Raw genomic sequence first — 12,498 nt, forward strand, 5'->3', positions numbered from 1 at the left:
CTGACAAGTACAGCATTCTCTGCGATCTTTGCTGCTGCTCTCCCTTACCTCTCCCTCATTCAGGAGATAGTACTTCTATCTCAATGGAATAAATAAAGTGCAAGCTTTTATTACATTCCAAAACTTCAAGAAGCAATCTGATGCCCTACAAGGCTGCTTTGTTTAAGCAAGTAAGTCCTAACATTGTGAACGTGCTTAAATGAGATGGCACCTCTCATGCTCTTTGTTTTATTCACGGGGGGGGGGGGGGGGGGGGGGGGGGGGGGGGGATCGTCAGAGTGCATCAGAAAGACAAGTTAGAGCATGCACATCTTACAACCAAAGCAGAATCTTCCCTACCACCTGGTAATTTGGTCAAAACTTCAAAGAAAGGTAATTTGGTAGGTATTTAGCACCTACACATACCATGAACACTTAACACTTTTCTTGGAGCCCGGATACATAATCAACTTACTTCAGCTTAGTGAATGACTGTATATTAGGCAAGTGCACACACTCAGCATACAGACCAATTTTTCATTAAGATACATAATACACATTAAGCAAGTAGCTTATTCTACTTCTCAGGATGGAATAAGCTATCTCATAAAAAGGAACCTGAGGAACTCCAGAGTAGCTGCTGTGCTGTAAATTCAAACCCTGCCTTAATAACCAGAACCCTTCCTGTGCACTTCAGTTCTGTAAAACTTGCACAGAGAATTAAGGCTCCATCCCCAGTGTCCCAGTGAAAGATCTCTATAATTTGATTGTTGGTTGTTAAATCAAGATAATTCCAGCACTCTGATTCAATTGCTTTTTCCTCCTCAGCTGACATACATTTCTGATAATAACCACCAAAAAAAGTCAACTTTAATCCTCTTGTTGCATGCTCACCACAACTATCTATATAATTTCAGCCTGATGTCAAGGAAAACGCTTAGTTCTATTACAGGATATAGCATTATTACAAGTGTGCTATTTATTAGAGATAACCAGCAATGAGGAAAGTTCAGTCAGGTTCCTACCCTATCCTTCTTTCTAACATGGAATTACTACTAGTTATTTAAGGTCTCCTTTATGAAAGACCCCTGTGTTCATATGTTAATAACCCAAATACCTATTTCATTCTTACTCAGTCTTTCAATCAGTGATGTACATATGCAGCAGGAAGTTCAAGTACAAAGTGAATATCAATATACAGACAATACCTTAAAAAAAAAGATAAATATAAGCAATTTTGATACTACTTTCTTAAAAGGAAGCACAAAATCCCCTCCTCCTAGAAACTACCTTATTTCGAACAGGTTAGTGACATCCCATGTGAAAAACAAATATATACATATAATGTAAGTATTGATGCTCAGATTATCACTGCATGTCAGCCACACACTCTGTGTGTGTATATATATATATACACACACACAAAATTTATTATAAACACAGTGCCTCTATGTTCATTTCTCTTCTCCAAAGACTTTTAGTATTGCATTTTCTTTCATTAAAATATTCCCACCTCACAATGCTGTATATGGCAAATTATTTCCCTGAAGAACAGTGCTGATTTCCTAGCATTACAATAGAACATTAGTCACAGAAGGTCACGGATCATTTTCTGACCTCTATTCATGGTTGATTTACTTATCATTTCCTTTGTTGTCTTTACCACCATTTAAGCTGAAAATACAGCAAACAGTTCTCAAAAGGGTATCTAGCATGACCAAAAAAAAAAAAAAAGCCTGACTTTATATAACCTCTCTTGATGACTATTAACATTACATCAGTTTTACAGCTTTTAAGGATGTTATTATCTCCTCTGTCCTCTGATGCACTCTGCCTCCGGCCTTTTCTAAAGGCCAAGTCAAACAAGAGAACATTTAATTGTCCTATTTTTTCCTCTCACAGCTCATCAACCTAAATGAGCCAAAAGGAAGACTGAGAATAACCAAAATAAATAAATAAATCCTAAATTTTGCTAGGGTCCTAAATCAGATTATTCAATTACTTTAGCAAGTATGGAGGAGAAAATATTGATGTTGGGTGCAGGTGGGGAAGGGGGGAAGAAAATTACATACCCTAGAAAAAAGTTGATATCACTCTATTTTATTTATTCTAATTAACTTTAACCAGGCAAAGTTTTTGTATCTGCCGGTAGGCCACCCTTTTTAAGGGAAATTCCATCCCACATACTCTAATCAAAATCCTCAAACCCACCACACTGTCCCCTTAGGATTCACGTCCACAGAGCACCAAGAGCTAACGACGAGCGGGCAAGTAGCAAGCTTCATACACTGTTACTGATCATCTTACTACAGATATGAATTGCGCACTCAGGTAACTTAAGCACAACGTGATTGTATTAATGATATCCTATCCTTTGTTCTTCTTTGACTTGTTGCATTTTGCCCTTAAAATTTAAGCTGCCTGATGCATGGCATATCTACCTAAGTGCTTGGTATAACAGGGATTAACACGGCCTCGTACAATGCAAACTTAACATCATCAGAACTGCTGAGCACTACTGTAGTAGACGTGAGGTAAAAGAAATTATTAAAACAATGGAATTTTAGAGGGAAAAGAGAAAATGGGTTAGTTTTTCTAATGGTTTCAATCCAAAAGTCCTAAAATAAATAAATAAATAAGGCAGATTTCAACTACATAATCTGTTGAAGCAGTTTTTCTATCCGAAAGTGCACCTATACTCCCTTTACAGAAACAAAGCAAAAGCACTTTTATTCTCTTCCAAACTCTGAATGAACAGTAAAAGATAGATTTGTGCTTTAACGTATTAACTAGAAAATCATCTTATGGCTAAGCTAAGTTTAGGGGCTGCATGATGCCAGTCAATCCGTGCTGTGCGTTACTGACATGACAGCAGTACACAGATAGTCATCTTTCTCCCTTCATTCTGTAACTTTTCAAAGGGTAGCAATGACCTGAAATTGCCCTCTCTGACTTAAAAGTAGAAGCAGTATAAACCGGCATTTCTCCATCCTTCCTGCAGTGTCTATTCCTGTAGATGAAGCAACACCTGAAGATGAGCAGCAGCAGCAAGAACAACAACAAAAAAGCGTTAACATCATTTATGCCAACATAAACCACAGTATTAGTAGCATTGGTTCTGTATTCAGGAATAAACCAACCCATTAAGGTTAGAGAACAGTAGTTATTCACAAATTTCAGTTCTCCAGTGATAATTTTAACATCATGGAACACTTACCTTGTGAATTATTATGATCATAAAATAAAGTTCTAGACCTAAAGCCCTCCAAGGCATCTCCACACTGCATAGCGTAAGATACAAAAGCAGAATACCATCTAGTGATCTAGTAGAAGGCCCAAGGTTTTATTTTGGAAGGTTATGCAACTAACTAAATGCTTTAATTTTATTTAGAAGTAACAAAAGAAAGTTAGAATTTAGCTGCCCCTTCACCAATCAATACATTTCTCTTGACGCTAATTGTGCTTGGTTTAACATTTGAAGAGAATTCTTGCCGTTCCAAGTGCTTTGTACAAACGATCTATATGGCCAAGACACTGGAATCACAATTCCAGACCATGAAAAAAACAGACCATGGTCACTTCCCATATCACAAAGGATTAGCACAACATGAAATATCACAGCTTTCCTTACTTAATGTCTAGTTCATAAAACAGTAACAATTTTAGAAAAGAAGGCTAGTAACAGTTGGCTGTGTGCCATTTGAGACAAAAGGTGAATACTCTAAGTGTACTTGGCACAAAATCCAAACGCACGACACCAAGAAACGCGTGCTCCCTTTGCAGCTATTGAAATGAACTGCATGGGAAACAGCTTCTTCATTTAAGTTATCCTTCTGCTTGTATTTTTTTATTGTGGCTTATTACTGGCATACAATACTTTATAAAGCCATAAAGTGTGCATGTGTGTGTACATGCATATGTGTGGCAAGCATCTTCAAAGATAGGTATGTTGTTTCCAAGTTATCATCATAAATCCTTTGATACTTTAAGAGTTTCATCGATCCGGTACTTCAATTCAAAGAGATAGTTTTTCCTAATTTTAGTATTTCAATAAATCCCAAAAAGGACTTCTATATATAATAAAGTTGAAAATCCAGCTGTTGTCAGAAGCCATAAAATCTTTCATATTAAAGAAAGAAATAGGTTCAAGTAGAGAACAGAAGTAAAAATAACAGAAGTCCTACTTTGCCCAAGAAGTCAGACAAGCCCTTTCCCAAAAAACTCATTTGTTCTGTACAGAACAACAACAACAAAAATGTAAAACTGACCTGGATGACTATTTTTAGAGCTTTTACTTTTTGATCAGAGGACCAAGCATCCTTCAACGACTGGTTGAGTTCTTCAATTCGATTCATGTAATCCTGCTGAGTCAAATTCAACAACTCTTTTTGTGACCCCTGGCAAGAAAACACAAGTCTACTTAATAAGGGAGGGAAGAAGAGTAAAAGGGAAGAGTCAAATGATTGGAGAGAAAAGAAAGGAGAAAAAAAAGAAAAGAAAAAAACAGTTATAACAGAATTCCCTAATTTTTGACTCTTCTTAATTTTGCAACATCAATACTGCAGGTGTTTAGTGCATCACTACTGCTTTGTTTTTCAAGAGACATACATGCTGGTACCCAAACAAGCTGTGCACAAGGTCAGAAATGCTAGACTGGTACTACTGGCATAATTAGTACACTAGCACTATACGTACGCATACTAGCACCTACGTAGAAACAGCTTCAGAGAGAACTGAAACATGTTTTGCCAGCAAGGTCCTAAGAAATTGGTTGACAGCAAGAGAAACTTGGCTCTACTCCACTCTCAATAAGAAAAAAAAAAAAAAGTAGTCTTCATTTGATGTTCAGTATTGGAACATTCTTGTGATCTTTCTTTCATTCTGTGCAAGCTTAGCCCTTCTGCTCTGTTTTGTCCCTAAGAAGTTGTGCATGGAAAGTTTTAGCCCAAATCAGATTAAGATCACTTCCAGGGGTAATCACAAAGAGGTATTATCACCATTTACTACACTACTATTCTGCTGCCTTATCAGAGAGCAACGAAATAGCATATACAAGACATCTCCAACTCCTTTTGCTGCAGCAACTTAATATACCACTCAAAAATACCAGAAGCAGGCTAAAGTTACAGACATCAGAACTGAAGAATAGCTTCTCAAAAATTCAGAATGGAACGATGCAATTTGGGTCAGGCTCATAATCTGCTCATTTACATTCTTGGGAATGTTTCTGCTGTCATCACTGATGTTGGAGTACCAATAAAGCTGCTGTACCACCTACTGCAACACCAGAAATTCTGATTACCTTCGCTAAAATTGTGTCAGCAAGACAGCTGCATTGCCTTTGCTTTTTTACAATTACTTCAAAGAACAATAAGTCCAAAATACTTGACAGATTTCTTTCAAACTCTTTCTTCTGTATTGCCAATATACTAGAACTATAGAGCATATATAAAGAATGCAAATAAGCTGAAATGTTAGTTTTAAGCCAGTTTCCTTAAATGAAATGTTTTATTCACCTATATATCTGAGGTTTGACGGCTGGCTACTATTATATTACAGCATTAAAAAAAAAAAAAAAAATCCTTGCTACTTTAAAGTCAAGTTAAGTAACAGTCTTAAATTCCTGTAATTGACCAATTTTACTTTATAGAACCACCCTGGCCAGAAAAACTAATTACACTACAGAATGATGTAATGGACAAGAGTTTTTTTAAAAAAAAGGAGAAGTCAAGATCACTTTTCCATTTACAAGAAATAAACAAGTCATGTCACCACCATTAGAATTACAGACCTTACAAAAAGCTTACGTATCAGAATTAAATCAGTGAAACCCTGGCAGCAGGAAAAACTGTTTAAGCTTAAGAACCAAAGTGACACAGGAATAAAATGGCCATGCATATATTTTGGATATCAGAAGAAGGTTCTGGAACAGCCTTCAACTGAAGTATGGGTGATATTAAAAACTACCTTTTGGACTAATCTTGATGAATTTATTAAGCTGCGTTACAGAACATATTTGATAATATGGCATGTCTAGAAACAGCCATCAGTAAAAATAACTCATAAATGAAGAGATATAATGCAAAAACAATTCACAAACTTACATATTTCCCTATGGTAAGGGGTACTTGATTTTTCTACTAAAGAAATCCAAGCTGTATGCCTTTATTTGTGACAAGCGACTATTAGAACTGCACTCAGGCAACAGGCAAGCTGAAGTAAGTTAAGAGGCAGAGGTTTCGAGACAATATTAACTAAAACACTTCTAGAGGTATCCTACTAGAACAGATACAGGTTTTAAGAAAATAAGTTATGGATCACTTTATTTTTGCACAGTAAAATACTGCAGTCTAAGAATAATTTGACCACTCAGTGTTTCAGTCAAGTATGTAAATATAATTTAAATTAAGCTCTGGAAGATAATATGCAGCTTTGGCAACAAGGGCAGAACAGAATATTCAAATATTAAGTCTATTAAGCTCCATGAAATTTTATGGCAGCTGCAGACCATGCAGAGTACAGAGGTAAATCAACATCAAGTGAATTTTTTGTGTTCTAGTGATTTTAGTGATATAAAATATGACTTTACCCAAGTTTTACAATGATAAGCATTGAAATTACTAGGAGTCCCATTGAAAGTATATTTATATAAACACTGCACAAGCACATGCAGAATCAGGACCTTCTTAAAACGTTTCATAAAGATTTCTATTTCACAAATTTATTTCAGTTTTAAAATGTAGATGTCATCAGATCAGAAAGACTGCTCACCTCTTCCAGATCATCCAGTTCTTCTAACCTTGTCCTTACTTTCTCAGAAACTGCTGAGCCAGGAGTTGCAGCTTTTCCTACAAAGGATTGTATGTTTGAGTTCTTTAAAGTTTTAAGCTCGTAGACTTCAGAAGGAAAAAAACACGGAGGAGCTTGACAGACTCGGACAATAGTCAGCTTCCACTACAGAAGACAGGTGGTTTATTTGGTGGCTATTCCTGAAGAGGTACATTTAATCCTACCTACAGTTCATTCACTTTGGATGTGGAATGATGAGCTTGTACATCCAGCTCTAGATTTCCTTGCAAGTTTTGCAGGTAAGGCAAGAATCACAGGACAGAATCATTGAATAATTTAGGTTAGAAGAGACCTATGGAGATCTGTGGCCCAATTCCTTCAGCCCTTAAAGCAGGTCCAACTTTGAAGTTAAATCAGGCTGCACAAGGTCATATGCAGTCAAATTTAAAGATATCCAATGACAGAGATTTCAAAGCCTCTCTGGACAACCTGTTCCAGTGTGCGACTGTTCACATTCTGAAAGAGTTTCTCCTAATTCTTGGCAGAGGCTGAAATCCTGTATGTTTAGTCATACATAAAAATTCTGATTTACTATGAAATCAGCTATGACTACTTAGCCCAGATTTGCTTCACTAGAAAACATGATAAAAAATTTAAGATTTGGTTCCTTTCTGAACACTCAGCATACACTTGAAATCATTTCACTTTCATATAAAGAGAATAACTGAATAAGCTCCAAAGGGACTTGCTTCCTTTCCCTTCCAGCAAGTAGAAAAGTTGATAAACATGATCCTCAGAACATCATTAATCACTTTAAATGGGAGAAAGTTTTAAGCTTCAAGTCTAAGCAGCAAGAGACAGTGAATTCCATTTCTTTCCACAATATGTATTAATGAATTCATCAGCCTCCAGGAATACAAGATGAGGTTGTTGTTTGGTTTGTTTTTAATAAATATTTTAAGCAAAAATGCAGCAAAATCCTTATTCAAAAAAACCTTGTATTCTGTTTCAAGCAAAACTGTTACTGTTTGATATAGAGAAACCATTTACCTTTTTCAGATCCCATGTACAGGTTCTGTGAAGAAACAGAAAAAGCAGACCTTTAGAAAACACATTTGTCAGCATTACATGAAGTAATTATATTGCTAATTAAGCCTCTGATCATTTAGAAATGAACCACAAGTCAGCTGTATCCATAAAAAAGACAAAGCAATGGTTTCTAAGTGATCAACACTTTTGGAATCAGCTCAAAACCAAACAGTTATAAATGAAAGCTTGCAGTACAGCTTTCCACTACATTAAAACTGAAATTTAGATGACCACTATTAACTCAGTAAATAATTACAAAACAGCAACATCCAAAATCCATTTAAGTTTTAGTATAAATAAATTTGAAGAAACTGCCACTTACAATAGAGAGCTTCTCAGTAGTTGTATATCTGGCAAGAATTTCACTGCGTTTGCTTGACCATGGTTCAAAGTCACTTCCTACTGCTGAGCTGTCATCTTTATCGCGTTTCTTTCGTGTACTATCCTATGAGGAAAGTATGAGTGCAAACATTAAATACAAATCTGGAAAAAAAGGAGGCGGCTGATAACGGTCAATTTTAAGAGTCAGGGTGTTTCAAGTGGTTCTTGGGTCCTTCCACGAGCTACAATACTAAAAAAAAGTCTGTACTTAAACAAACATATGACGAAATAAAAAAGGGAAATGGAAATGCTTTATTCTATTGTTGTATAAATTAATATTGTCTTTAAATTAATCAAATTAATTTAATACAAGATTCAAGACATCTTTAAGCTGGCGAGACAAATACATTTTACTCGTGTTGGTTTTATGGGATTTTTGTTCTTGTTGGGGTTTTTTATTTATTTTTTAGTTGAGATAATGGCCCTCCAGTATTACCATGGTAGCAGCAGTAGTCACTGGATCTGCAGCTGCTGCAAATAATGACAAGGGATCGGTACCATCCAACACACTGCTCAGTGGATCTATCATAGAACTAGAAGAGGAGGAGGAGGTAGAAGAAGTACTTCCTTTCCGGCTCATTTTCTTGGTCTTTGATTCAGTAACCTGGAAGAAAAGTTTAAACTGATTAAATAAAAAGGGTTTCTTTTCCCCTTATTTCCTTTAACAAGTCATCAGGCTACGGACTACATAAATGGTGCTATTTAAGTAAAAGCAAGGACCCATCTACAAGACACACTTTAGAATCAGCATTAGCATTTAAAGAGAAGCACCTCTTTTCCTCTCAAAGCTGGAGGCGTCACCAGAATTTCAATAACTTTTTTAACTTCTGATTCTACAGAATTGTAAGTATAACCATTTCAAATTATTTTATTGATTTTCTCCCTCTCCTCCAACCTCTTTAATGCTGTTTGATTTCCTCTCCCAGTCTCATCTTTACTTCTCTTTCGCAATACTCAAGCCTGGAACAGCAAATCCGTTCTTAAGGCCTCCATCTTATCTCCCTGCTGACCTGCCCAGGTAGAAGCTGCTGTCCAGTTATCATTCACTGGTGTACAACTATCAGCTCCTCGAAGCTGGAGCCATTTTTAAAAGGCTCTCATGCACTAGAGTAATGGTAAATGTTTTAAAGCATACAGCTGACTGGAAGTTAACCCCAAAAGAAATCTTACATCAAGCAATTATGCAGGTTACCTGTAATCCAACAATTAGATTTTAAACTTATCCATTATTCAGCATTTAGTGCAACTAAGAAACACCACAAATTTGGGATGCTGTATTAGTCAGAAAGAAATAATTTTTGATGTGTAACATCACCAGCAAAGTCCTGTAAAGGTCAAACAACACAGAAAGAAACCTTGCTATTTCAAAAACAGGCCACTAACATAGAAAATAACTTCACTAGTACCAACAACAACTTCAAAACCTTTGTATTTTAAAGGAACAGAAGTAAGAAGAGGCACACAATCATTTTCAATTCACATTCATTTTCTAAGAGCACAAAGAGAAACTTACTGTAATGGGTTTTAGTGGATGGTAGTCACCAAAATCCAAGGGTACAGATTCTAGTTTGTACACTTCACATTCAGAAACGTAGTTTCTTGATCTTGCATGCCTTAAAAAGCAAGAGTAATGGGAAAGTTTATATTCACATAAATAATCATGTATTTGCAAATGGAGAAACACATGTCCTGTGCCTATATAGATGCAGGTATATTTACAGAAAGAAATGTATGTTGGAAAATAAGTCAATGGATAGACTAAATTTTCTCTCATTTTTGAGAGATATGTAAACCAAAATTGAAAAAAAAATTACTGGCAGACATGGAATTGCATACTACACCTGCAGCCGAATTCTATGCCATTCCATTGAACACGAACAGGGCCTTTTAACCAAGCATACCACTGTGTTAAGACACATCTTTTAAACTGAATACTCAGTGAAGAAAAAAGACAGGGTGAAAACACAAGGGACGAAATCAAAGTTGTCATGCACATACGAAATAAGAGATTGCAGATTAATTTGTGTGGCTACAAAGCTCTTTCCTGGGGAATCTATTTTCAGCTGTTCATTGTGTTCATAATGAAAGCTGCAGAAGTCAAATGATAAGAGAAAAAAACTATTATTACTCATAACTTGCATAGTGGATAAGTCCTTGTATAAAAGCCTTGCCCTTCCTATGAAAATTAAGTATGTCATTAAATGAAATCAAACTACCTAACTGTAATTTTTCTAGAAAGCCTTTCTGGCATAGCAGCTACTGCAGCTCTGCAAGGAAGCTGGCACCGAAAGTCCCCGCCGTGCTGCTCCAAGGAGAAGCTGTGACACCTAACGAGACACAGCAGAGCGGGAGAGAGAGCCCAGTGAAGTCCACAAGCCTGCTCCTTTTTTTTCCTTAATCACCAGTTCCTGTTCTTTATACATGTATATTCCCTTTAATTTACTATTCTCCCGTGCTTCAACAATTCTCCTTGTTCACTTGCTTCATGGGTTAACATTTGAATTAAAAAAAAAATCTTTCAAACAAACTCTTTCTGGCTTCCTAATTAAAACGTTTCTATTACCCTGTTAGAGTTGCATTTCTGTCAGTCTCTGCATACCTCTCCTTTGCAGACATTTCCAAACAGCAAAGAAAGATGCTCCTGGGAGCTCACACCTGACATACTGCTCCCAGCCCCAAATTAATTCTACTCTAACTATAATCTAAGGCAACACTGGGCACCACTCCACGAGGTCTGCTGCAACACCTTCAACACCTGTCACACTGCCAACCTTCTTCTCTCCTCCTGTTGATTTTGTTCCCAGGACTTCTCTAGCTTCCTCCTACCGCTTACTTACAGCGGCCTCTCAGCACACGGCCCAGACTCTGCAGCCCGGGACCTCCCCGCGCGCCCGCTCCTGCGCACGAGCGCGTGTCGGGGCGGCAGAGGAGCCCAGCCGGGCTCCACGCTACACCTCCCCTCGCAGCCATGCGACACCTTCGAGGCACGCACCACCCGGAGCCAGCGTTTATCCTAAAGCAAAGACTTAAAAAAGCCTATGAGTAGTGCAAACAAGCAAAACGCACCCTGGAACAGCCTCTCGTTACAAGACTAGACGTATATCGGTATTGTTAATACCATGAAGTACATGTTACAAGTAAATATACTGACGATTACTGAAACTTTAAACATAAACCCAAGCAAGATCTCTAGAGTGTGACGAAGAAAAGCTATTACAAAAATGAATTCCAGCCCTAAGTTTTAAATTATATATAAATCTGTTCATTTTAGAATGGACTGTGGATTTTTTCTACTCTAACAAAATTTTAAATCATTTTCTTAGTTTTAATGTTTAATGTTAAAGCAAGCTCCTTTTATTCAGCACAGACGAGTGCTATTTATTTTTTTCTGGTATGTAGACTAATGAGCCTAAAGAAAAACAATCTGCAAAACAGCATTTTAAAATTAGTATCCAACAATGCTTAAAAATAGCCAGTGATCTCCTCAGCCCTACAGCATGACAATATCCTCCAAACTAGAGGAGGAGCGTGCATTCAGACACTTGACTCCTGTTCGTTATTTCCACCATGGCCACCACTACAACAGCAGCAGCACCATACCTCCTTACTAGAACCCTGCTATCCAGCTGCTGCACTACATAAAAACCGATTTGTCAGCTTCATGACTGCAGTTCTTAGGTTTCTAATTATATTTTGGTACTGCTAAAATTCCAGACTGCAGCCACACACCTCGCAGTTTCAGCGAGGTCACTAAGCAGACACAGACTCTACATCCATACTAGCGCCCTCAAAATGAACAGTGACGGTCAGGGGTCCAAACCTCCTGCAGAGAGCTAACGTGAGCGCCAGACCTGTCTTACACCTTCAGCGTTTCTCAGTCACACAAATTCAGGTTTCAAAGTATCTAGCACCCTGGAGAATTTATTTGAAAAAGCATAGCTTTGATATTGCTATAAAACATGTTTCATTAACAATGAACCTTTTAAAGCCACAAACTACTTCTGCTTTTTATTAAACAGTTTGCTCACACATTAATGGCCTGAAGGAGTGAACCAACTGATTTCCAGCAGGACAAAATACATATGGGGAAGTCTTTTTGGTAATCCAGCTCTAATTGCAGCACATTACTTTTATCGGTTCTGCGTCAGATGGGATTGCTAGATCGCCCTGGTATACAACAAGTCAAAACCTGGAGGTCGGGTGGGTTTAACGCGCTGAAGGAACACCAGGCTCAGGAGAGCGAGTCTTCCAAAAGCAGTA

General features: G+C 37.3%; 1 protein-coding gene across 1 annotated transcript in view; it reads right to left on the reverse strand.

Annotated features, from left to right (window-relative positions):
- The window catches only part of VPS35L (VPS35 endosomal protein sorting factor like), a 62,148-nt gene that overhangs the window by 48,994 nt on the left and 656 nt on the right, over nucleotides 1–12,498 (reverse strand). Inside the window, exons 2-7 of the mRNA XM_064520309.1 lie at nucleotides 9,752–9,851; nucleotides 8,675–8,842; nucleotides 8,180–8,302; nucleotides 7,819–7,843; nucleotides 6,751–6,827; nucleotides 4,248–4,376 (exon numbers count right to left, since the gene is read on the reverse strand). Coding sequence (XP_064376379.1) covers nucleotides 4,248–4,376; nucleotides 6,751–6,827; nucleotides 7,819–7,843; nucleotides 8,180–8,302; nucleotides 8,675–8,842; nucleotides 9,752–9,851 — 622 coding nt within the window. The remainder of the gene's footprint in view (nucleotides 1–4,247; nucleotides 4,377–6,750; nucleotides 6,828–7,818; nucleotides 7,844–8,179; nucleotides 8,303–8,674; nucleotides 8,843–9,751; nucleotides 9,852–12,498) is intronic.

This window comes from Dromaius novaehollandiae, chromosome 14, assembly GCF_036370855.1.
Source record: "Dromaius novaehollandiae isolate bDroNov1 chromosome 14, bDroNov1.hap1, whole genome shotgun sequence".
NCBI lineage: Eukaryota > Metazoa > Chordata > Aves > Casuariiformes > Dromaiidae > Dromaius > Dromaius novaehollandiae.